The sequence below is a fragment of the Dioscorea cayenensis genome, chromosome 18 (genome assembly GCF_009730915.1).
Source record: "Dioscorea cayenensis subsp. rotundata cultivar TDr96_F1 chromosome 18, TDr96_F1_v2_PseudoChromosome.rev07_lg8_w22 25.fasta, whole genome shotgun sequence".
Taxonomy (NCBI): Eukaryota; Viridiplantae; Streptophyta; class Magnoliopsida; order Dioscoreales; family Dioscoreaceae; genus Dioscorea; species Dioscorea cayenensis.
In genome coordinates, this window is record NC_052488.1 from 18,448,549 (window position 1) to 18,475,026 (window position 26,478).

The 26,478-nt window shown below is 33.3% G+C and overlaps 3 protein-coding genes across 4 annotated transcripts; all 3 read right to left on the minus strand.

Annotated features, from left to right (window-relative positions):
• Window positions 1–5,996: 5,996 nt before the first annotated feature.
• On the minus strand, window positions 5,997–9,179 carry LOC120282874. The gene is made up of 7 exons (XM_039289709.1): window positions 8,897–9,179; window positions 8,021–8,605; window positions 7,696–7,932; window positions 7,368–7,575; window positions 6,842–7,016; window positions 6,499–6,723; window positions 5,997–6,308 (listed from the first exon to the last, which is right to left on the minus strand). Exons 1-7 carry the CDS (start codon window positions 9,177–9,179, stop codon window positions 5,997–5,999), a joined length of 2,025 nt encoding a protein of 674 aa, XP_039145643.1.
• A 5,073-nt stretch (window positions 9,180–14,252) lies between these two features.
• On the minus strand, window positions 14,253–17,069 carry LOC120282281 (calmodulin-like). Its single transcript, XM_039289052.1, has 4 exons — window positions 16,969–17,069; window positions 16,165–16,322; window positions 15,153–15,233; window positions 14,253–14,776 (listed from the first exon to the last, which is right to left on the minus strand). Exons 1-4 carry the CDS (start codon window positions 17,042–17,044, stop codon window positions 14,642–14,644), a joined length of 450 nt encoding a protein of 149 aa, XP_039144986.1. The 5' UTR covers window positions 17,045–17,069; the 3' UTR covers window positions 14,253–14,641.
• Window positions 17,070–18,864: 1,795 nt separating this feature from the next.
• On the minus strand, window positions 18,865–26,046 carry LOC120282044 (IAA-alanine resistance protein 1). Of its 2 annotated transcripts, none has more exons than XM_039288767.1 (12): window positions 25,909–26,046; window positions 25,314–25,809; window positions 25,160–25,243; window positions 25,014–25,063; window positions 23,558–23,609; window positions 22,560–22,676; window positions 21,965–22,236; window positions 20,316–20,465; window positions 20,074–20,181; window positions 19,368–19,469; window positions 19,232–19,276; window positions 18,865–19,152 (listed from the first exon to the last, which is right to left on the minus strand). In XM_039288767.1, the coding sequence occupies exons 2-12, from the start codon at window positions 25,675–25,677 to the stop codon at window positions 19,000–19,002; spliced, it is 1,497 nt and encodes a 498-aa protein (XP_039144701.1). In that variant the 5' UTR covers window positions 25,678–25,809; window positions 25,909–26,046; the 3' UTR covers window positions 18,865–18,999. The 2 variants fall into 2 exon arrangements, with proteins under 2 accessions (XP_039144701.1, XP_039144702.1); XM_039288768.1 differs by having other exon boundaries at window positions 25,314–25,826; window positions 25,909–26,037.
• Window positions 26,047–26,478: the final 432 nt, after the last annotated feature.

A 26,478-nucleotide genomic window follows, 5' to 3' on the forward strand; every position in this document is an offset into this window, starting at 1 on the left:
AATTTAATTATGATTCTTAATATATATCTAAAATTCAATTTTGATAATATTATCAAATATAAATATAGAAATTAAATAAAATTTAAAATAATATGTTAAGAGAAAATTTGAAGTATTATTTTCAAATTAATCACCATGAAAATAGATATTAAGTAAATTGTGAGTAAATGTTTAGTTTAATAAAAAATTATATATATGAGAGGGTAAGGGTACGGATACGGGTTTTACCCGTACCCTCTTCAACGGGTAAGGGTAAAGGTAAGGGTACGAGTAAGGTAGGGGCATACCCTTATCCGACCCGTACCCGCTTAAAAACTAACGGGTAATACCCTTACCCGTACCCGTACCCGGTCAAAGAGGGTAATACCATCTTTGACCGGGTACGGGTATGGGTATACCCATCGGGTAGGGTACAAATTACCATCTCTATTTTCAGTGGGGTGGGTAAACTTATTTGACAAAGTAATTTTGTGTTTTTTTAATGTTTGTGTATGATTTTTTTTTCTTTTTTTTAAACCATGTCACGGATATTTTCTTTTACATAGATAATATTAAAAATATTATAAAGGTTACCAAGGAGGTGCTCTCACTTGTATTGCAATACAATTATATATAAAATAATAATTTATTTTAATATTGTTTCAAGAGGACACTTCTTCTATGGACGTCCATTATCAGCCGTTGGATCTCGATCCAACGGCCAACATTGATGAACTGTAGATATTACAATGATATATACAGTAATTACTGTTCATCAATGTCAATATTAGATTGTGATCCAATGACTGATAATTGGGCTTCTATAGATTTCTTATCTATGGACGTCCATAGAAAATATATTGTCTAATAATTATTATATATGAGGGATGAGGATTATCTATTTGAAAACTTTTAAACTTTGCTTAAATTTTTTAAGCCATATAAAGTTTATTAATTTTCAACAACTTATGTATTAAATATAATAATTTATATTAACCAAATAACAATCTATGCACGCAATCAAAGAGATATTATTGCTTGTCCAACCTAATTAGCTTATGGATCTACAAAAAAATATTGACTATTTATTAATTTAAATAAGGGATTAGAAAGATACCCAACTGACATGAGATTCGGGTTATAAACCCACACCTATAATCAGACAATAAAAGTTCCACATAATATTTTTTATAATAGGATAAATACCGTTACACTAAAAGCACCCTGCATTCGAAGAATTAAATAACTATATGAGAAACTCATGTATATTTGCATACTATTGAAAAAAAAATTCTTTCACTTTTATAGTGATTTTAAGGTCACTAGCAAATTTATAAAGACTTCAAAGTGGATCAGAATTATCTAAAACTTTTTATAGTACTTTATTTATTTTAAATTGTATATGACAAAAAGATTTGATTGTGGATTATGGGGTAAGTATCTTGTTAATTTTATTTAATTTTATTTTTTTACCATAAAAAATTGAATGTCAAATTATGCATAAATATTTTATTTCTTAAAAATTATATATTATTTTCCCGTTTTTATATTATATATGATGGCCATCTAAACGTATCATTAATTCCATTTATCATCTCCTTTTAAATATAAAAGTACAAATAACAATCATGTGTAACTAATAATAAGCTCAAATAAATACTATTCCTAAAAAAGTCTACAAATATAATCTTGTGCCATTTTTAGCGAAGATCATTAAGAAAAATTTTTTTGAGAAAAATATCATTAAGAAAATATGAATGAGCTAAATGAAATATTAATTCTTGAAGTTTAGAAAATCTTTTGCTAAGAGTTTGTCTTTATCTTTCCTGTGAATTGTATTAATGGTCTCGTGGTACAATGAACTAATTGATTATCCAAATCTCGATCATGTCTTCTGTTAACTATAATTACATTAGCATCAATGTTAATGAAAATTTATCCTATTTTTTTTTTATTATAACACTAACAAGCTTTATATTCTCGGGTTTTATGTATAATAATAATTTCAGCTCTACAAGAAGAGAAAAATATTCATGTCTCAACTCATCGAAAAGATTTATAATATTGATTTATAAACAACCAGTTAATAAATTTTAATCATCCACACCATCATCATAATAAATTAGAAATAGTGTGATTAACAACTTGGGATTTAACTTATATTAAAAATAAGATAAACAATTTAAATGGTCACTTATTATTATTTTTTAATTCTATTTTGGTCACATAGCTTTAAAAAATTACGATTTAATCCCCTACTTTTAATTTTTATTACGATTTGGTCACTCGAATATACATGGTTAGTAGCAATCACATGTGGCTTATGCTAGCTCTAAGTAAAGCTATGCCATATGTGATCGTTTTTAACGACGTATGTTCAGGTGATCAAATTGTAACAAAAACTAAAGGTAAGAGATAAAATCATAATTTTTTAAAACTAGGTAATTGAAATAGAAACACATAAAAATATAAGAGACCATTTAGGTTGTTTACCCTTAAAAATATAGTTGAGAATTTTGTATGTATATCTTATCCACATTGCCTAAAAATAAAAATAATAATAAAATAAAATAAAATAGTCACCCATTATTAAGGCTAACAAACAAATAAATTCATTCGAATAATAGCTTCTTTAAATTTATATATATATATATATTTATGGATTCTATTGTAGAATAATGTGATTATAAGATGGACATCAACATTAAATTAGCTTAATTCATTGATGGATCCCATCAAAGAATGTGATAACTAGCATTTAAACATGTCTGGTTTGTTCCATATAAATTCTTAAAATTGTTATCTATGGTCACATGCATTGAAATATAATGTCATATTAATACTACTACTATTACTATTATTATTATTATTATTTTGATAATGCTAACCTTCAATCATTGACTTATTGTAAATATTTTTTTTTTATATTACTATTATTATTAAAGAAAATTTTCTTAAACACATTATCTATATTTCTTTGTCTTGTTTCATTGTATTTTCAAAATATCTTATATGAGTAATATGAAAAAAATTACTTCTAAGGATTAAAATTCTGAACTTTTAAGTTTAAGTTGGGGGAGAGATAAAATATCAATTACTTTATTACTGAGGTAAAATTAATATTATTATTTAATATTTTTTTTTAATGATGAATGCAATTTTACACTGATTGTTTTTATTAAACAAACAAGTCATGTCAAGACTCAAGAGCATGCATAAATAAAGAATTAACACCTCAATTTACATGTACTCTAATCCTACATAAACCAAGATTTAAAAATATCTCTTCAATAAAAATACCAATACTCTATTTATATTTTTTTACATAAAACACAACTCTGAATTTTAATAAAATATTCATGAAAAATGGAAATATTTTTAGAGGAATTGCTCAAAAGGTCCAAGAAACACTACCACATGGCCAAAAAATCCCTTGATTTTGCCAAATCCTTTAAAAGTCCTTCATTTTCATTTAATTTCTATAAAGCCCAACGGATGGATAACACCGTTATCTTTCAAGGGAAATTACCTGATTGCTCATTCAGTTTTAACTGATTTGAAAGCTTTGAAAAATGAGAAACTAACTTCTCATAAAATACAATAACTGTCACATCATTCCCCACATTTTCTTCTTCTTCTTCTCCCGAGACAACCAAAAGCTTTTCATCTTCCATTTGAGTTACAAGGGCATCCTCGCCGGAGTTGCACCCATTGCCGCCGGAGACCGGAGAGAAGAAGAAAGCCACTTGACTGGACCATCTCGCTGCTCCCGTGCCATCGTTACAAGCAGGTATGAAAGCCCTATGATTTCCATGGCCAAAATCGTTTGTGTTCTTGGGTAATGTTAGGTTAGTTAATTTTATTGTGCATTCTATGATGAATGAAGCATGGAATCATTTGGTGAATGATCTATATTTCTTCGAGAACATGTGATCTTGTAATTTCCATCTAATGGTTGGTTAGTGTGATTACTTTGTGCCCTAATTTGCGATGAAACGAACAAAATTGTATATAGTTGTGTAAGAGAGTTGATTCCTATCCAAAATCCTTGCAAATTATTTGTTATAAATCACTGAATTCCAATCTTATTATGATGTGTGTACAGAATTTTGTCAAGATTCTGTGTTTGCAGAATTTTGTCAAGATTCTGTGTTTGCAGAATTTTGTCAGTATGTTCTGTATGTAGATTGTTAGTTATAAATCACTGATATCAAAACCAGTGTATATTTGTGGTCTGTATCTCATAATGATGAGTTATTGGAATTGTTTTATGTATGACAGTATTTTTAACATTTAGTGTTTATTTTTGTTCTTTGTCGTTCATTCAAATATAATACTTAATATATGGAATGGATATGGTTGTTTTATGTATCCAGTTTTGTACAAACATGTTTAGTGTCATTCAAAATAATCACCCGAATGTGTATGTATTGTTTGTGCAATCAGAACAGTTATGGCTAGCCAATTGGGAAATTTGGTGAATGGACGTTGTTACTTAGCACCACTCATAGGCAGTGTACGCCAGTTGAAAGAGAAGATGACACGAAGACACTGGGAGTTACTCCGAGGAACGCCATTTAGTCATCTGATGGATATTGAGCCAATAGCACAAGAGCGTACTGTATTGGATGCATTGATGCAGGTTTTCGATACACGGACCAAAACCTTCAATTTGGGAGACAGCCACTTACAATTCTGTCCTGAAGATGTTTCAATGATACTTGGACTAAAATGTGACGGTATCGCAATAGATTTCTCAAGGAAGAAGGAACGTTGTACACTCGAGGAAGAGTTCTTAACGAAAGGAGTAGACCGAACAAGGGAGTGCTTGTTGAGGACTTTAATGAGTCTGGTTGGCAAGAAAGACAGCAAGAAAGAAGAAAGTTTTGTAAAACTTTTGCTAGTATACATCATGGGATCCTTCCTTTTCCCCACCACTTCATGTACATCTCCAGCATGGTTAGCCTACTATGTGGAAGACCTGTCAACGCTGGATCAATATGCATGGGCCCAAGCAACCTACAAGTGGATTATGGATGATTTGCCCAATGCAGCTGCTCGTGTGAAGGACAGATGTTCCGGGAAGCAACCGTGCATAGGGTATTTGCGAGGATGTACAGTTGTACTGACAATTTGGTTTTATGAAGTAACTGGGACTGGGAAGAAGATCCACTTTGGAAGAACACCACACATTCTCTGTTATGGTGAAGCCAGTATCAAGAAACAAGCAGGTGTGAGTACCTTGATCGAGTCATTGGATGGAAAAGAGGTATGCAAATTAAAATCCATTGAGTATTGCCTTTTACTATTCTCCTTTTGTGTCATTTTTATTGCTTTTACTCATAGGTCGTTAGTATCCATATTTACCAATCTGTATCACATTTAACTGTTACATATTCACGGTTCTTGTTTTTATATCGATTCCAGTTTAGTATCTTACATATGTATTCAGTTTTTTTATTAGATGTTCCTTTTTGAGAATAATGTGTATACGTCCATATTAATGTTTGTTGTTGTATTTGCTAGTTTTCCCCGCTTATGCCAGAGAGACAATTTGAAGTTGACCTCATTGGTTCGGGAAAGATTGAGCTCAGCTTTGCAAGGACAAGTTTGGTTCTATCCGGTGCAACGAAAGCACCAAAATTCATCAAGGCATTGAAACAAAAAGGTAAGAGGAAACAAGTTGGAGAGGCATCCCGGACAACAGATCATGAAAGTGAGAAGTCAGTAAGCCCACCAAGAGAGTCCAAAAAATCATCAAGTTCGAGTCCAGCGAGGAAACAGATGGAAGATAACAAATACGAAACATTGATGACTGAAGTGATAGCTCTTCGTGCGAAGCTTGCTATTCTTGAAGAAAGGAAGAACACAAGCAACTAGAAAGAAGATGTTGTACCACCTCCATTAACAGATGACATTGGCCCAGCTCCACCATCGAGGAGATCCAAGAGAGTGGCATCAAAGCCAAGAGCAACCAAACCTCCAACATCGTAAGAAGCCTTAGGCTCAGGGATCGCTCAGCCAGAGAAACGTGTCACTCGTGCCTTAAAAACTGCATAACCAACAAAAGTTGCCCAAGTAAAAGGTGCACCAGCACCCAGAGATAGGAAACGAGCTGCACCAACTCCATCCCAATTAAGTGAAGTGGACAAGCAAACAACAGAGGACATCGACAATGCGATATAATCACTAGCACAGCTAAAATCCGGGGACTCTATATGCATACCCAAGGAAGGAGATACAGAAGGTGAAACAGAGAAATTGATAGAACAACCTGTCCACGAACTGATTTCAATCCAACCAATAAAAGGCCTACCGGATTTGGCCGGCTGCAAAAGATACACCAATTGTCACTAAGTGTTTTCCTTAATCGACAAATTGACGAGTAAGCACATCGTTCAAATGTTCTATATTAGAATTTTAAATATGCAATTCGGAGTTGCAATCCACGATGGCAGTGGTCAAAAAACAAAAGAGACGAGTACAAAGGATACAGTTAGTATGCGATTACTTCATTACATGTGGCCCTGTTATGCCCAACTTCGTGGCATCGACTACAATGTAAGTCACGAACACCAAATGCTTGTGATTCAATCCTCCTTTTTCTTGGTCATCCGAGTCTCTTCTTTGAGATAGGTGGACGAATACGGAGATGTCGACCCGCATCCATCGGTTTGTCGTGATCTGGTACAGGGAATATTGGACTCTCATATGCTTCTTTGTACACTGCGACTGTGTAGTAGCCTTCCACGTAACGATGAATGTTTACATCAGTTTGTAAGATTGCGCAGCAGACATGGTTACAAGGAAGACCGTACATCTTCCACAGACGACAAGAACAAGTTCTATTACATAAATCGACATGGTTGCCCTGCTTGTCAACGACTTCAAAAATATCACCATCAGATCGTCCTATGACTAAGCATCTGCTTTCTTCAATAGTCTTTTCAATCTTCTTGTGAATCTCCGGGCAAAGATGGGTTTCCCATTTCATGCTATTCTCGCGCCGCTTGTACATTAGGTTCATCATCTTGCACCTACATTGGTGGGAAGTACACATGAGAGAAAAAAACACTACTACTGCGAATATAATAAAAAACCATGGCAAAGCTACAATATTAAACACTACGCATAAATAAGGAACACTAAATACCTATTGTATGCAAGAAATACAAAAAAGGAACAACAACCATAAAAACTATACACCAAAAACAAATACGAAATAACAAAAGCGTAAAGTACTCATTACGGTTTAAAACCACATGGTAAAGTCAAAACTCAAACATTTAATATAGATACTACATTAGAATGTTTGAAAGTAAATACATTCAGCTGAAATAAAATGACTACTACGCACAGTAATCTAATTAAATTATTTATACGCATACCTTATCGTGTCAACCATGTTACAGACAGGTAGATGTCGTGCCTCCCTAATCCATGCATTGAAAGACTCTGCCACATTCAAATACATCTCACCCCAACGTTGTCCTCTAAACAAGTAATTGCACCAATGCATCATGTCCGACTTTTGAAATAACCAATTATGGGCCTGTGTTGATGCCGCTGACAACGCACCCACAGTTGCATCATACTCTGAAGATGTTCATGCATATGCAATCTTAACAACCAACCTCCAACACTCATCTTTTAATCCTTTCCCTAAGTGACTATTAGCCTTCAAAAAGTTTACTTGGAGATGTCGCAAACAGTAGCCATGTGGGGCAGAGGGGAAGACTTTGGCAATAGCATTAACAAGTCCCTTAGAACGGTCTGAAATGAATGTAATGATTTTGTGGTAGTCATCTTCACCATATATTGCATCACCCAGAGTGGAAATGAGCCACGTCAAGTTATCGTCAGTTTCATTATCAACAATAGCAAAAGCTAGATGAAATAGACCTTCATTACCATCCTTTGCAGTTGCGCCTAGTAGGATGCCACCATATTTACCTAGCAAATGGGTGCCATCGAGGAATAGCATGGGTCTACAACCACGCTTAAAACCTTGAAGACATGCATGAAAGCAAAAAAAAAAAACCACGCTTAAAGCGTTCTCCATCCTTCTCAATGATAACAATGCTACTTGGGTTGGTTTCGGAAACCTTACTTGCATACCATATCAACAGATCATGACTTGCAACGTCGCTTCCATGGAGAATTCCCTTTGCCACCTCTTTACCCATCCATGCTTGTTTGTATGGTATCCGGACACCATGGTCACACAATATATCACGTTGTATGTCAACAGCCCGGTATAGAGGATGATCTCGCAATTTCCTCATTACTTGCCTTCTAACCCATTTTTTAGAAGCCCTCGGATGAGATGTTGTGCCGATACCCCCACCACATGTATGACTATTTTGGGTTGTTTTGATTCTAAATGTTGGGAGGTTTCTATCTCTTGAGGCGTGGACACGCCATTGACATAACTCAGCAGCACATGTGACAGTAACTCTATCTTTATCATTTTTTATGAACCTGAAGTTGAAATTGCGGTTGATGGCTAAGTCGCACAATGAATCCTTGAATTCTTGTGCATTTTCGAAGCGTTGGCCAACCATGAAAATTTCAGCTTCTGTATCTTGTAAAGAATTGCTTATAGTTATGGCTCCTCCATGTGTCACTGCCAGTGTATTTTGCGATGTTGGTACTCTTGTTATATACATTCGGTAAACAGTTAGTAAAATAAATAAACAACAACACTTTAAAACTGAATAGTTATGACAAATAAGCTTCGGAAATAACAAAAAACTAATGGCTAAAAAATAAAACTAATACCAAACAAACGATACTATACCCAAACACATATTAATGGCCACATATGCGAAACATAATGCAAATCCTTGCCACATTATACAAAAATGAGTGCAAAACCAAATAGAATAAGATATTTACAATGACATTGGTGAAGTACAGATGGCCTCCGTTGTTTCATTCACAGTATCTATGATCATGTTCACCACGGTCTTTTTGAATATACGATGAACATTACACATGTTCTGAAAGTCATCCTCTGAGCTAATGGAGCATATTGTCTTGTGCTCGTCTGGCATTATATACTTTACTCTCACTGTAGGAGGTTCGAAAGCCCAATATGTGCACATCTCCTCAAATAATGTTAGCCATCCAGTCAAGACAGTGAAATCTAACACATAACCATCCCCTTTATACTTCGCAACACCGTAAAACATGTCCATGAAGACCCTGCATTAAGAAAAACCACTATAGATGAAGGACCGATGAACATGATACCAGGAACCCTACATTAAGACCAAGATATGCATCTTGATGGGGATCTAAGAAATACCTTCACACGTTCTTTGGGATAGAGCTTTGTGAAGTTAGCTCGCCGCCGAAGAATAGAGATGGTGAGTAGAGATGGGTGATAAAAGAGGAGAATCACTCCAAACCAAGGCTAAGGAAGAAGAAAAGAAAATGAAATGAAAAAAGATACAAGCTTCTCCAGCAAGACAAAAGATAAGGATGAAGACTTTTGAGTGATGTCAAAGTACAAGCACCATGCTTTCTTGACATGACATGGCGCCAGATTTCCCACCCAAAAGTAAAGGGTAAAGTGGGGTTTTTCAAAATAATAAACATGCAAAGATGACGGTAGGGACGAAATAGAAATGATTCTAAAAAGGAGGGACTGCAGGGTATACTATTTGGTCAGAGGGATTTATTGGTATAAATGAAAAGTTTCAGGGACTTATAAGTAATTTTTCCATATTTTTATGTCAGTGAGGTAACCATACCTCAAACCTCAACAGTGACTTAAGTCCGGCCTTCACCAACAGTGATTGACGAAAATACCCCTATGGTTACAGTTCCCCCTAAGCCCGGCAAAACGGAGTCAACATCCCGTGAAATTTTTTTATATGCCTAAATTTGGGCAGGGTCATAATGGGAATAAATCTCCCAATCTTTCCACTCCCCACGATGGGCATTTCGGGAACACGCGTTCTAAATAACTTGCTTGACAGATACCCATGTGAGAGAATTTAGTTATTTGTTTGGGTGTTTTTTTTTCATAAATTTAAAAAATCATAATTCAAGCAACAGAGTCAACCCTTTTTCCATTTCTATCCCTCATTCTCACCACCAATCTCCACAAACTTCTCAATGTTGGTTTTGCCAGCAAGTGGGTGTTTTAGGAAATGTGCACCAACTTCCTCAATTCCATATTTTAAAAAATTCAATAATTAATTTTTTTTTTCTGTCCAGAGGTTACCAACTTGGTCTTTTTGCTTTTTTTTTTTTTTTAAAATATTTATTGATTTATTTAATTTGTTTTGATGATAACTTGCTAAAAATGAAAAGCTTGGGCCACTTTTCAACAATGCTTGAATGAGATTGGATGGGGTTGCATTTTCATGCAATTAGTGCTGTTCACTCTGATGTGTTTGGGCAGTTTCATGTGGATAAATTTAACTTGATGGGACTTGCAATTATATTTATAAATTTTTTTTTCTTTGCATGCTTTCATATTTTTATATAATGTTTAGGTTTCAAATTAATTTTATTCATTTCAAATGAAATGTTTTTTAAACACACACTCTAGTTATATAATTTATTACCAACGGCCTTTGAGTCAATTGGTATCGGATCCTTTGCGTAGGATGTTCATTTTGCGTAGAATGTTCATTTTGGGGAGGACCTGAGATCGAACCTCATGTCCTACATAAGGTGAGGGCACGTGAGTCGACGTTGAGCTTTGCTCCCCACACGTGCATGTCTCTGGGTTCTAGTGCTTGTCGTCTTTCTCAAAAAATAAAAAGTTATATAATTTATTTTATATAATAAAAATACCTTTTTTGTTTTCTTTAAGAGATTTGTCGTTGCTTCCATCAATTAATTGTATTCATTTCAAATAAAAAAGCTTTTAAATATAAAAAGATTTTTTTTAATATACAGCAACTATATACTTTATTGAATATATGTGTATACTTTTTTCCTCTCCATCAATTAATTTTATTAATTTCAAATGGAAAAGCTTTTATTTAAAAATAATAATTGAATGCACACCAACTATATAATTTATTGCCTATAATATGAAACATTTTGTTTTTATGTCCATAAATTAATTGTATTAATTTCATGTTAAACGTTTTTTAATCTTGTCATAGTTCTTTATAGTTAAAAATTATTAGCTTCTACATTCATAAATTGATGCAAATAGTAGAGTATATTATGTTGTTTGGCTTTTTTAATAATCTTTTTACTTAAAATTCTTGGTCTAGTTGTATTTATCAAAATCTAAAACATCACAATTTACCGTTTATTTTAAAAATCTAATTTTTACAAATAACTACAGTATTCACTTGAGAAAGAAAAACAATTTACAGTATTTTATAAAACTAAACAATTTGATTAAAACAACAAAAATCAATTTATAGGTCAATTTACACATTAAAATAATAATTAAAAATAATATACGTCCAAAAACCCACATAAGTGATAAAAATATAAAAAAAATAAAAACAAACAACTTACAAAGTTAAAAAATTCTGACCAGCAACAATAATCCCACTGCAAATATATATATATATATATTAATACGAGATATTTAAAAACCACAAAAGCCACAAGTTCAAGTTTTATTGGATACCATTCTTGATCATCGGTGTGGATTTGCAGTCTGAACGTCATGTCATCAAATGAAGGTCCACGGATTGCATAATCAATTTCCCACCCAAAAAAATCAAATTTTTTTTTAAGAAAGACGACATGCACCAGAACCCAGGGACGTACACGTGTGGGGAGCAAAAGACCTACATGCATTCACCTTGCGTAGGCTATGAGGTTCGATCCTGAGTCCTCCCTGAAACGAATACCTTACGCAAGGGATCCGATGCCAATTGACCCAAAGGCGGTTGGCCCAAAAAAAACAACTTACACATTGTAAAAGCCTTTGAAAAAAAAAATTAGGAAGGTTTTATTTGTAAAATGGTGGGAGAAAGAGATGGAGAAATGTTTAGAAGGTTGGAAAAGGTTGGGAAGTCGGAGAAGAAATGAGAGGTCCTTTTATTTATTTATTTATAATAATCATATATATATATATAATTTATTATTTATTAAAAAAAAAGGTCGCTTTCTCGGAGGAGACCGTACGAAAGATGGGTCATAACTCGTCCTACTTTTATGGCCGTCGGGCGGGGTTTGGTGCCTTAAGTCCCATTCACATTCAATTCCACACCACACAACCCCTCCTCTACCTTTCCTTTGAAATTCCACTCTCACCCCTAGTCATTTTCTCTTATTACGATCAATTCCTTTCCTCCTCTCAAATTGTTCGTATCAGACGGTCCAGATCTTGAGCAGCCGACAGGCTGTGAACAGATCCGATTGATGACGTGGCACATATAAGTGACGGAGGTTTCGGGGAGTGGAGGGATATGGATCCGCTGTTTGAGTTCGAATAGCGAACTGATTTGATGGTGACGTGGCGAGATGGTATCTTTGTTGACTTTGAAAAAGTCGTTGGAAAGAAGGAAAAGAAAGAATTGAGTGAAAGTGGTTATCGTATCATGATTATAGGAAATATATATATATATATATATTGTTTTTTTATATTTATTATATTTTTCTAGATGGTCTTATTCAGTTATTTGACTTTTAAATTGTCTTTATTTGCACACAGCTATTTTTTTTAATGCTGATAATATTAATAACATTTATTTATATATATTAAATTTATTAAGGGCAAAAATTTTAAAAAGCATTGGTGGCTCCTTACACTTATGAATTAAGATTTTGTAATATACTCAATATGAATTTAATTACAAATAATTAATATATATATATATATATATTCTTAAATTGTTATTTACAAATTTTTCCTAACAATATTGCATCAACACTGATATATATATAATAGGGTGGTTTTGATAATTTTTTTTAAAAACAATGCAACAAGCGTACATATTATCAAGGATGTGCACATAGGAGCGATGATTGTCTAAATGTACATCATCACCCGATTGACATAAGAAGTGGATTACAAATTTTCTTTTATAGTTAAGGATCTTTGACATCACTATTTTTTGAGCATTTTGAACCTGGATAATGAAGGTCTTGCAAATCAAGTTTTAGACAGTAAAGCTAATCCCGTTCGACCAGAAGCTTTTTGGTGTGATTTTAATAATCGAAATATGTTATTTTTTGTTGATTTTATATTAAAAAAATCAAACGCTTTTAATGAGATGAGTGTGGAAACAATTTGTGGGTTTTCTGGACTATAAAAATAGTCAAAGTATTTAAATTTCAAATACATGAGCAACAGTATTTTTCATGAATTTCTCAATCAAATTCTTTTTATTTTTTTAATGAGTGGGAAGAGAGAATTGGACAATTGAGATTAGAGCGCAATAAAGTGAATCTAATGCAAGGTGTTAGGAATTATGTTTTAATATCCCATCAATTAAATGATGGATTGAGAGGGAAAGATGAGTTTGTTGACAAGTGACAGTATAATGTAACAAACTCAAGCCTCGGAATAAATTATGTTTATTTGGCAAAGTTATATACATATATATATATCATGTGAACAGATTTCATTAAGTCCAAGCTATCAGTGTGAGAAAGCTACAAAGACCAGACTAGAATTGACACTCCAGTGTGGATATATATATAGAACATAGCCTCAAAAGTATAGAGATACCGGAAATAGAGGAGAAAAAATAAATAAATATAAATATATAAATATATAAATAAAACCTGGGTGGTTGACAACTCAACTTTATATGAAAACAAATAAAATTCTTTTATATAATCTTGGGACCGATTGCTACGTAGTTGATTGTACAACGACAAACACAACAATCAATTCATTGGAAAATAAATAATAATATATACATAAAAAAAAATAAAACAATACTTTTTTAAGTGAGTTTGATGCCACTTTTGTTAGGTTAGTTAACTGTTAGCCTCCGCAATAATTTAACTGTTAATCTCCACAATCATTGTTTTAAAGCCATTTCTTAATTGATTTGATACTCTTGAATAATTGGTGGAGAATAATTAAAATCCACCTAAAACTCTTGAACATTTGGTTATTAAGTAATTTCATTCATAATGAACACAAACTGACTAAGTTATCACTACAAACATTAAAGCTGTCAACAAAAAAAATAAAGGAAGCCTACTTAATTTGAGTTATAAATCAAATCAAACTTGGCTTATCACAAATAACTCAGCTCATATGACAACCTGACCATAATTACAAACAATTTAGATAAGCATTGTATCTAAATAATTAATATTACAGTCATTCTAAAAAAAATCAAGCAAAAATATATGATTGGTAAAAACATATTCACAAGCAAGGACATCAAAGAGAGAATTACAATTATGTAAGAACTGCACAATTTTGGCAAAAAGAATATAACCTTTTCTTGTAACTCTTTAAGGTTCTAATGGACAAACTAAAGAAAAATCCTCCAATGCACATCATCGATGAATCTTGGCTAAAGAAACTATCTACAACTAGAGAGACATAATCCACAACTGAAAGAGATATGTACAGTTGAGATGAGAACACTAATATAGATTGTTTCCTTGAGAGTAACACCAATGGTATTGGTTCTAATTACTAATTTTACTATGATGAGAATGTTTTCAAGTTCATATGTTCAGAAAAAATACGCGTATGACCAGCAGGTTACTTGCCTAACATTATCCTCACAAACTCCTCATAGTTCACCTGGCCATCACCATCAATATCTGCTTCTCTTATCATCTCGTTCACCTCCTCGTCAGTCAATTTTTCACCCAGATTGGCCATCACAGAACGGAGCTGCTTATCAATTGCAACATACGAAACAAGAATGAGTGATGTTATAAAAATCTAATGTTCAAGTTGAACGTCTAATGTGGAAATAATGGTTGATATCCTCAAAATGGTGGCAAGCATAAATTTGTGAACAGAAAGTTTATGGGATTCTAAAAAATTATTGTTTAAGATAGCTAAGTGCAAAAGATTTTTCTCAGGTATTAAAATAATCCTTGAATTAGACTTAAAATGCTATTATTGATTTCGATTGAAAAAAATTCGACAAAAGAGAATGTGACAAGTGCTTCACTGCAATTAAACCAATGCGTAGGAGGTGCATGCAAACATAATTCTCTGAACATCGATAATTAATGAAAGAAAGAATAAGCAATCGATTTACCTCATCAGCAGAAATTAAACCATTTTGGTCTTTGTCAAAAATCTTAAAAGCTTCCCTCATTTCCTTCTCAGAATCAGCATCCTTTGAAAATACAAATACAGATTTCATTAGAACAAACAAACACAACCAAGCCTGTGCCACTTGCTAGTTAGTTCTCATGAAGAAAGCAGACAAAAAGAAGGAAACAAGTTAGGAGCAATTAATTAGGAATATGTTAAATTAATATTAAACATGAAGTACAAGGCATTCTTACTCAACTAATGATAACACCAGAAAATAAGCTTCTATTTATAGATCTCTAATGCAAACTGTTTGACTTTTATGGGTCTTAAGTGATCTCTAGGTTCATGGAATGGGGGATGACAAAATACACGTTCATTGAGCTGAATGCATGTAACATTAGACATGGCCTTCTCCATTATAAAAGTAAGATGCTCAGTTATGGATTTTGAAACATGAATAAATATACAAAATGTTCTCCACAGTCAGACTACTTGCCAAACTAGGTGATCACATTAGGGGTACTTCAATATATAGCATAAACCAAATAAGATATAAACCATCCAACTTCGGAAGATTCCGCTCTCAGTCTTGGTTAGTTATTTCAAGCTTATCACTCGACAAATCCATATATTACATGAACAACATCTAATTAAATACGGCAAAGACAATTTTGCAGGCATTCTGAAGCCATTTGATACCAAGCAGAGCTTTTTCCTAGTCTTATAATCATGTTTCTCATGACCCTTAGTCAGGTATAGGAAATAGCTTGGACAATCTCTAAAAGTCATCAGAATGGCAGTTGGATCCATATATCTAGAAATCATTCAGCAAATATTCATTCGAAATCTAAAGCTTACAAATGACAATGCCCAAATACAAGTGAGCCTAAGGAGCACATTCACTTATAAAAAGGTGACAGAAGAGAATAGCATACCATGATATCAAGGACAAAACAGATGAAATTCAAGATAACTAAGTTATGATATAAGTCAGTTAAAAAAAGACATACTTCCATTTTGTGTACCATCAGATTCAAGAACTCAGAAAAATCAATAGTTCCATTTAAATCAGCATCAACGTCATCGATCATAGCCTTTAGTTCATCTTCAGTCGGATTTTGACCCAAGGATCTCATCACAGTACCTAATTCTTGGGCAGTTATCTGGCCTAAAAGTCAAGAACAAAAGCAAGCACATCAAGAATCACGCTGGTGAAAAAGGTACACAGCTAAGTGAACAGTAATACTAGAAATCCATAGACAGTGCATTTCGTCATTCAATTGGAAAAATCAGTAAAGGAGGGGACAGATGTTTTTGCTACACTCCATTGGTCACATTCATCAACATCACTTGTAACTATTTGAATTGGCAAGATTAGGGTATAGCGGCAATACATGTCATCATCTATGCTCATCAAGTTCATGGCTTTTTCCAAAGGAATTTCTGACACTTTCTTGATGGAATTAAGGCAGTGAGTGACATGCAAAAAATGCATCAAAATAGAAGCGATTGCTAGAATTACCATAAGATTTTTCATATCAATGATTCTTGAATCAAAACTCGGTATGAAACTCAAATGAACTATAGCAACATCTCTATCTTCAGAACAGAGATTTTTAACAAGAACAAAGACATCCATAAAGAAAGAAAGAAACAATGCGAGAGATCATCGAACTAGATCGAGGTTCTCCAAGAACCCTAAAAGCAAACAACAACGCTGAAATGAACGACATAAGAAAGAAAGAAATCATCGATGAAATTAGCAGGTCATCAAAGAAGCAGAATGAAGGAGAAGAAGGAGAAGCAAGACACACCATCGCCATCGCGGTCAAAGAGCTTGAAGACCTCCTTGAAGTCGGCGATCTGCTTCTCTGTGAGCTTCTCCGCCATTTCCTCTGCTTTGCTTCTTCTTCGTCTTTCTTTAGTTGAGAAAACGAAGACACCTGCTGAAAAAATGGACTGTACTTTATATGAAATTCGCCACTTTTACATATAACACCCTGTGTATACAGGATATTGCATAACTAACTCATGTATTAATTCTTTTTTCTTTTTTTTTTTAAAAATAAAATATAGGAAAATTTTCGAAATAATTTAATTAATTAATTATTAAATTAGATATTATTTAAAAAAACAGTGTCATATACATGTATGGAGCTAACTAGGAGATTTTTTTTTAAATAATTAAAATATATTTATATTAAATTAGTTTTAAGGAAAATAAAGTAATGAGCATGGCAGGAGGGGAAAGAGAGAATGTTTAATTTTTTAAGCTTAATAAAATGCGTTATAACAAGTCAAAATAAATTACTATAAAATCTAAAATAATGTTTGGTTATTTGGATGGCCCATCTCTGGAACAGGGATATGAAAAAAATGGATGTAATTTTTTTGGGGTGTTCAGTTTAGTTTACATGAATAAAAAATAAACTTTATTTGTTAATTAATATTTGTATAAAATGACTTCTTTTTGTCATCCTAATTAATTATAATAATTATTAAAAAATAAATTTAAATCTAGTAATTTAAATCATAATTTTTTTATTTTGAAATTTATTATTATTTTTTTATTTTGAAGTTATAAATTTATAAGTAAATTTCGAAAATTCTAAAGAAATTATAATCAATTTTTTGTTGAATTAAATAATAAAAAAAAACCCAAACCTGTATCACTAACCAAACCCCACTTGTATGGGATTTGTAAATACTCATCTAGGCCACATCCTTCTACAAAACAGGCCGTAAATTCGTAAATCACAAATTCATATCGTTTGGATAAAGGTCTAACGGTAGTTAGAGTAAATCATTTAGTTCGCAGTTAATTTCAACTATTGGTCCACTGAAAAGAAAAAAACCACCTTAAACTTAGTTGTATTTAGTAAAAATTGACCACTTTCATACACTTAGTTGTATTTAGTAAAAATTGATCACTTTCATACGCATGAGTGAATTAACAATACACGATCAATATCATCTCAAAGGGTCACATAGCCTTCATGCAATCCGGCTCTAATCCTTGTTAGGATTGGTTTTAAAAAAAAAATTATTATTATTTTCAATTTGGTTAAAAAGCTTTTTAAAAAAAATATTTCTTAGAGTAAATTAAATACTTCAATGTATATTATATTTAAATAAATTAATAAAAAATACTTTTGTGTATGAAGTTGTTTGAATATACTTTTCATGGCAAATTATTAAAATAAACATTCATTGAGTTATTATAATAATTCAACTATTATGCATTCAAAATATAGTAATTGCTATTGATAATGATAATAACAACCACACTAATAATAATAGTAATAATAATATATAAAAGCACAATCAATTTTTATTTCATAAAAATTAATTTAGTAATTTTGCAACCTAAAATAGTTTTTGAGAAAAACTTTTTTCAAAAACATTAATACCATCCATTTTTTACTTCTACAGAAAAACCAATACAAACAATTTTTTTTAAACTAAAACTAACCCAAACAACCCCCTAATCTCTTTTGGTATATTTCCTTCCATCATCTGGCCATGCCTCATCATCTGTTCAAGTCAAGAGTCAGGCATGCTCCATCCACAAGTCTACAACTTGGACATTTCGAAACAAAGAGATTCTAAATTCTACAACTTCTACAACTCAAGATATTTGTGCTACACTTGAATCCAATGCATGAATGGGTTAACTTCATCTAATCAGACCAAAGCATGAATGGGACCACTTGAACCCAAGTGATTGTTTAACTTGTTTCATTTTTATACTTCCTGATGAGCATGTTAAGCCCTAACTGACTAACATTCTGTAATAAAGAGGATTACAATAATGGACATGCACAAAATGACAACATGTGAAACGCTCATTCAACAAGAGAAATACAAAGGGCAACAGCCATTCCCAGAACCAGCGCTGTTAACTGAATTAAGGTGCTTTTCAATGTCGTGCCACCCGCATTCATTTCTGGAAGGACTCCGCCGACTGCTATGTATATAAAACCACCGGCTGTAAAACCCTGAAGAGTCCGTAGAACTTTCAGTTTAGAATGGAGGTGCTAAAGAGGGCATATCATTCAAAAGAAAAACATGTTTTACCTCAATTAGAGAAGACTGTCCAGGATCTTTTCCTAAAATGAGAGCCTACAACAGAAGGCATCACTCACAGCATTGGTTTGGCATGAAAGTATGATGAGTGATACTAAATGAAAAATAAGAAAAAGTGTGGTCTAACCAATGCAGTTCCAGCCAGTGCCGTTAAGGCCGAGAGGAAGTTGAAGAAGAGAGCTTTTGAAACTGTGAACCCTGAGCGCACCAAGATTCCAAAGTCACCAATCTGTCATAAAGTATCAGCACTCAATTAGGTTCAAGACTTCATAGGATCTCTAACAAAGCTTCACATTAGCAAATTCTTGTATATGTGATTAACAAAAATTGTCATTATAAAATGAGACGGTATGTTCATTAGCATCATGAATATTTGTAATTTACAACATATTCATCATATCAGTAATTAACAAAGAGCACGCTATCAACATATTTATCATATCAGTATTCAACATATAACAAACTGTCAACAACCAATATCCTCAAGCATATGTTTCAAACAATGAAATGAACTTCACAGATCCTAGTCTCAAAACGGGCAAAAGAGAGACTCACGTCATCACAATACTCCAACAGGTAGTTACAATACTACCACCGAGATATAAGTCGATATAAATAAAAACTTTAAGAAAATCTATCCTGCACACACATGAAAATCAAGCTAATTAAATTTTGATCTCTATCACTCGGTAGTCATGCCTATTACAAAGACAACAAAATCTACTATTTAGTGGCACAAAAGCTGGGACATAATTCCATTCTTGAGCAACCCCAATGAATTGAACCATAGCACTACAGCAATTTAACTAGTTCTAGGCTTTAAAGTGAGAAACCTCTTGAGGAAGTTCATGTGCAAGTAGAAACAAAGTCCGTGACCATCCTCCAACAGAACCATAAAGCAGAAAAGCACTTCCCAAGGCCATTCCATCAGTGAAGTTGTGCTGCAAAATTCAAACAATTTGTCAAAAAAAAAAATCCTTTAGTGATGTTATAGCTGACAGTTAATACCATTAATCCAGATCACAAATTATGTTCTTCAAATAAATTTCTGTAGAGATTAATAAATAGAACTCACAACACCATCAGAAAAGAGATTCAAATAACCAAACACCAAGTTAGATGCTGAAGAGGAAGAAGCTTTCTCCTCTATTGATAGATTTTCTGTTGCAGAATGATTATCAGCATCCGAACATTCAGCATTAGTGGTATTACCAGGTGTAGTTCGCTGCATAAGGGTCCATAAGAAACATTTAGAATAACTTCAGATGATTCTCTTGAGAAGGATTCACGTAATTAAGTTTGTTTTGTTCCAACATGTGTAGCAAAAGTTTGAAAAAAAAGCAGATGCATTCACAGCAAACTTCTATGGTATAATTTGACTTCAATTTAGAGCATTCTAGTTGCACAAGACTAGCCGAAGCAAGCAGCATTGACAGAAAATTCACTGCCATTCTTTAGTTGGCTGTGACCATACATATTCACTTGCAACAACTAAATAAAATAATGCTCAATATAACAATAAATTTACAGAACTAAATCAATGAAATTAATTTTAGCTATATTGAAATATTAAGATTATTATTACATGTACAAAACTAAAAATATTGGTCAATGCTAACAGAGTCTTACCTCACCAATGTAAAATGAAGTAAACTGAGTCCACCAACTTATTTGCCCCTTAACATGAAATTGGAGCTATTGTAATTTGTGTCTACCTAAGAAAACTGAGTAAAAGTAAAGTGAGCTGTAACAACTCTTACTGCAGGCAACTTACCAACGCAATATTTCTAATTACTGGCAACTTAATGTCACCTTCGAGAATTTTGTTATGTCAACCAACTTACTTAAGCCATAATTGCTTTCATTCAGATTACTTGTTAGTGGAAGAACCGTAACTTAGCCAAACCAAATAACAAAGAAGCCAAAATCAACAAACGGACTACGTTGAAGATAATACCATAAGAAAATAGTAAGACCAATCCACACTCCACTCTTTTCTCCTTCTTATTATAGTTGAATTACAGAAAAAGGGAATGCAGTTATGATAGATCCCCAGGAAATCTTGAGCATTCCTATTTCCACTTTCCAGTTCAAACACAACCTCCAGGTGTCGATTTTTAAAAGTTTATATTTGAACTAGCACAATATTATGTAATTCTTGAAATTAAAAAAAGCATTAGTCTTTTCCTATAACCTAGCAACCAATCTAGTAGATGCTACACAATTTAACTGCACATTGTTTGCTTCAAGTCAAAAGCATCTTTCGAGGAATCATGCCATTATTATATATCAAAAACGTACATGCTGCAATGCAAGGTTGAGGCACTAGTTGTTTGTCAAGAATCAAAGGCTGTTGCTGTGGATGCTTGTACCTAACCAAAATTAAATACATGCAGCTCCTAGATGAGATATAAAAGACAAATAATATCAAAGAGAACCATCATTTCCAATAGGCAACATATGCAACAATGACTTTGCAGGCAATGAGAGAATATGATGGCCAGCATTGAAAATTTGAACAAATTAAAAAAAAAAAAATCAAGAACATATTGTTTCAAATGATGTGGATGATTGTTGGTTAAGAAATCAGAAATGTCATGAACAATAAATCAAACAAAGTGCAACAAAAATATATGAAGACGATTAGCATTGTGGGAATGCTTAAGGCACTAAGAAGTCATAGCCAGAATAGATAAAGACATCATGAAGGCAATTTTATACAACCTTTCGAAGCTGGGTTTCATGTTCATTGCACTTATCACTCATTTTATCATCCCATTGACCATCTACAAGCTTCCTTTTTGCTGTTGTGTCTAATTTGCCGTTTTCCTTCATATCATTATCCACTGAATTTGCATTATCACCTTGATCATTGTCATCATGTTTCACTTTTTGATGTTGCCTATGGTGGTGGTGATGAAGGCCATTTCTTTCACCAGAAAATTCTTCAATATATCTTACAAGTTTCTCGACCAGAAGAAAAAGCACAATTCCAGCTGCAAGAAGAACATATCATGATGATGCTATCGCTCAAATATTTGATTAACCGTAAGGATAGACATAATAACCATTAGTGTTACATAAATATCAAAGTTAATGATCTCACATCTGGCAAGATGGGAATATTGGTAACAAATGAGTTATACCTATTGGCTTTAGAGAATTCCCAACAACTGTGAAAATAACCATAACACATTGAGCATAAACCAAAGAAATGATAAATGCCAGGGTAACATGAATTTAATGGCTACATGCTGATATTTGCTTGTAACACATTCATAGGTCCAAGCATACAAATGCATAAATTTTCCGTACTCACACAGGACAGACAGTCCAACAGAGAGGTCTTCTAGAGAATGCGAATGTGAATGCCCATGTTCAACATGATCATGCAGATCAATGGAGTGATGATCATGCGAATGCGAGTGTTCACCACCTGGAAAATTATAAAGATAAAAATTAGGACAAATGATATGCAAAACCAGTAAATCTAATATTGAATTATTTGGCAAAGAAAGTTTGATGTCAGAAAAACACTGACCTACAAAATTTTAGGAAAAGCTTCTTGGAAACTCTTACATAAGAAGCCAACAGAAAAAGGTGATCACATGAATGATAGAATGCCATGCTGACGACATGAATTGTATATCTCCTTAAAGGAGAAAGGGCCATGCATACGTTAAGTTACTGTAAGAACAAAATCCAATTCCTATCTCCTTTGATTGAACATCCAATGCTATACATATTGTTTTTTGAGCAAAGATAGCTTACTGCAGGAACCAAATCCAATTAGAGTTTCTTTCGAAGTTTCAACAGAAATAATTAGAAAATATCATCCGGTGGTGATTCTTCTGCGGCATTGTGGTAACATGCAGAGTGAAAGCTTAGATGATTTTAAAGATGAATACCATATTGATAAGGGAGAAAACAATTGTGCAATTTCATCCACTGATGGAGCAAGGACAGAAAAACTAGAATAAGGTTGAAATGGGCTTGACTCTTGACTGCACAATAAATTAATTCATATCAACACTGTTTAGTCTCTCCATATCACGTGAAGATGTTTCTCATACAAATTCCAATGTCAAAGCAGATTTTTCCTCTTCAGAGATTTAGCTAAGTAGCCAATTTTATAGTTCCATGATATTTATAATTTTTGTGGTAATCAGTAACTATCTCTTAACATATTTAAATAGAATGCTACAAATAAAAAACTTGCTTCTCAGCATTTGCTACTATTTATTAATAATAATAATAATAATAATAATAATATGACAAAATAGGTGGTCCCATTACAAAAATATGCATTAGACTTACCAAAAGCATGAGGCAATTGATGAAGAAAGGCATCCCCAAGCATTGCACCAGCCTGTTACCAGAGTCATGAAGTCAAAAAAGAATGCTTTGAAGAGATATTTATTGTATTTACTTCATAGAAATCATCAACACCATAAAATCTTTGCCTTTACCCCCACATGCCTCCCGGGCACAGACATCAGCAATTGAGCTTGATCTTGACATATAACCAAGAAGAAAATTCACAATTTCCATCCATATCTTTCTATAATTTATATTTCTAGCTGGAGATCAGAACATAAGATACATATTTTTTAAATTATAAATCTTTTACCTAGAATCTTCCTAGAGAAAGGTGTTCATCACTTATGAAAATATGACAATTTGAAATAATTTTATCACAAGAAAAATTCCCTTCAATCTGGCTGCTTGCTTCCAACACATGAACTTAAATTCACAGATAATGAGTATTCAAGGTATAAGTAATTCATAATTTGATGAATCATATGTGAACACTGAGATATAGTGATATAGATAGGAACACATCTAAGAAGCTTAATATTGCCATTGCATTTAAGTCAACTGATGGTTCATTTGAAGATAAAGCATATGAAATCAAAGGAATTTAAAGCCTAAAATTGCATAAAAACCCAATATTTCTCTATAAAAAATTCTGTTAGAATGTTCTTGAGATAGCTAACTGTTACCAAGCAAATCAAAAAATGAACCACAAGACCAAACAACCATGTAACAGTTAACTTTCTCGATACCATTATGGTAGTTCATGGCACAGTAATAACCAATCAACGCTCATAAACTAATAGCAGAACTAAATAGAAAGAAGACAATATACAGTCAAATAAAATGCTTTCTCAATTTCTTGTACGAAAATGCTATTGGATGAGAGAATAGCACACCCAAAAGAGCAACGGTAAATATGCAGAATCTTTTAACAGGTTCTTTGACGAGTATTTCACTTTAAGATAATAATGTTATCCCACACAAAGAACACAAAGAAATAACAGAAGAATTATAACTTTCCACCAACTGAGGGAGGAAAAGATACACAAATCCTAATTAACAACCAATGACTATAGTCAATTATAATCCCGCAATGCAGTTTCAACCTAAAACTCCATATAAAAGGCAATATATCAAATGATCCTTTGAAGCCCTCACTCTTTTACAATTACAAAGCTTCTTCCCTGTGTTAATTAATCCATCATTAAAAGAAAACTAGCTTTACAATGTTGTGACTATCGTTAGTGTAATAACCTCAGACAGAGGTTATTATTAGTATGCTATTATACATGATGAAATTTTTATTGTAAGTGCTTCTGGAAACTAGCAAAAGGAATCAAACCACGGGAATGTTTTGGCAAATTCCGACACAAGCAACTTAATGAATGACGGATGAATATTTTGGCAAAGATTGAAATGAATGAAAATTTTGGTAAAAATTGAAGGAATGAATTACCCCAAACACAGCCAGTGCATCAACCAACAGCTTCGATGGCTTCCCCTGGACTGCATCAATTATAAAATTGGAAACCAAAAAATTTTAAAACATTTCAAACAATGTAAAAACCAAAAACAAAACTATGGATCAGAGATCAAACTCACAAAAAAACACCGGCAATAAGATCAGGCATACTAACGACGCCAAACTCACCAACAACGAGCACCCGATCGACTGCACCCAAATCCCTACATAGCCCAATAGACCATTCACAAATCAACGACACTCCAATCCCAAATCAATGGCAAGACAACGCACCCAATGACGTCATCTCAAGATCCAGCTCCTCGTCATGAGAGTGATGATGGTGATGGTGATGGTGATGGTGATGGTGGCCAAACCCCTCGAGCTCCAGATCCTCCTCCTCCGCCATCTCTTCCGGCAGCCTCTTCAGTTGTCGAATCTCAACATCATGATGTTCATGATGATCATGGTGATGGTGGTGATCGTGATCGTGATCGTGGTCGTGCTCATGGAGACCCAAATCCGAGTCTTGGGAAGAGAAGGGGCAGGAGTGGGCGGAGGAAAGACAACCAGAGAAGAGAACAACAGCTGCGGCGGCGGTGGCGAAGAAGAGAAGAGGGCTGTGACACAGCGGCGCCGGCCAGTGCGAGGAGCGCATGGCGATTAGGTTTAGGGTTTTAAGAAGAGCGGGAGCAAACACCCTCGATGGTCGCGAAGAGCACGACGACGAAGAAGAGGACGATGATGCCCACGATCACACCGAAAGTGATCACATCCATCAGATTTATTGCTGCAAATAAATAAATACTAAAAAAAATAAATAAATAAAAAATGGTATAAAAGCAATAAATTAAAATGAGATTTATTAATTTAATTATTTCTGGTTTACATGATGAGACTCTGCGCTTGAGTACAAAATGAGTCAGGAGCTGCTGCTTTACTGAATCTTGGGTTCCTCCCTTCCCCGGGAAAGGAGAGAAGATGAGGTTTGGGTCACTACCTCACTGGGGTGACTATAAGATTGTTTACCGCTGTGGTGACAGGTGGGCTTAGTGACTTTATTATTATTATTATTATTATTTTCATTTTCATTTTTTAAAATGAAAAATTTTGGGGTTTCCCTTTTATTTCTAATAATCTCTTTTTTTTTTATAAATTAATATTTTAATTTATATATGGTGAGAAATCTCTATGAGAGGTTTGGTCTTTTATCATGTAAAATAAATTTTAGTTGGAGATTATGAAATGAGAATCTAATCCCAACTAAAACTATTAGGGATCTAGTTAAATCTATTAAGTTGAAGAATTAGTTTAAAAAAATTACTAAAGCAAAAGAAGAATATTTAAAAAAATTTGAAAGAAATTGTAACATAAATAATAATATTTCAGAAAGTTATTGACAAATCAACCTACCATTTTAATCATCACCTTGGAATAAAACTGCATTATTAATCCATAC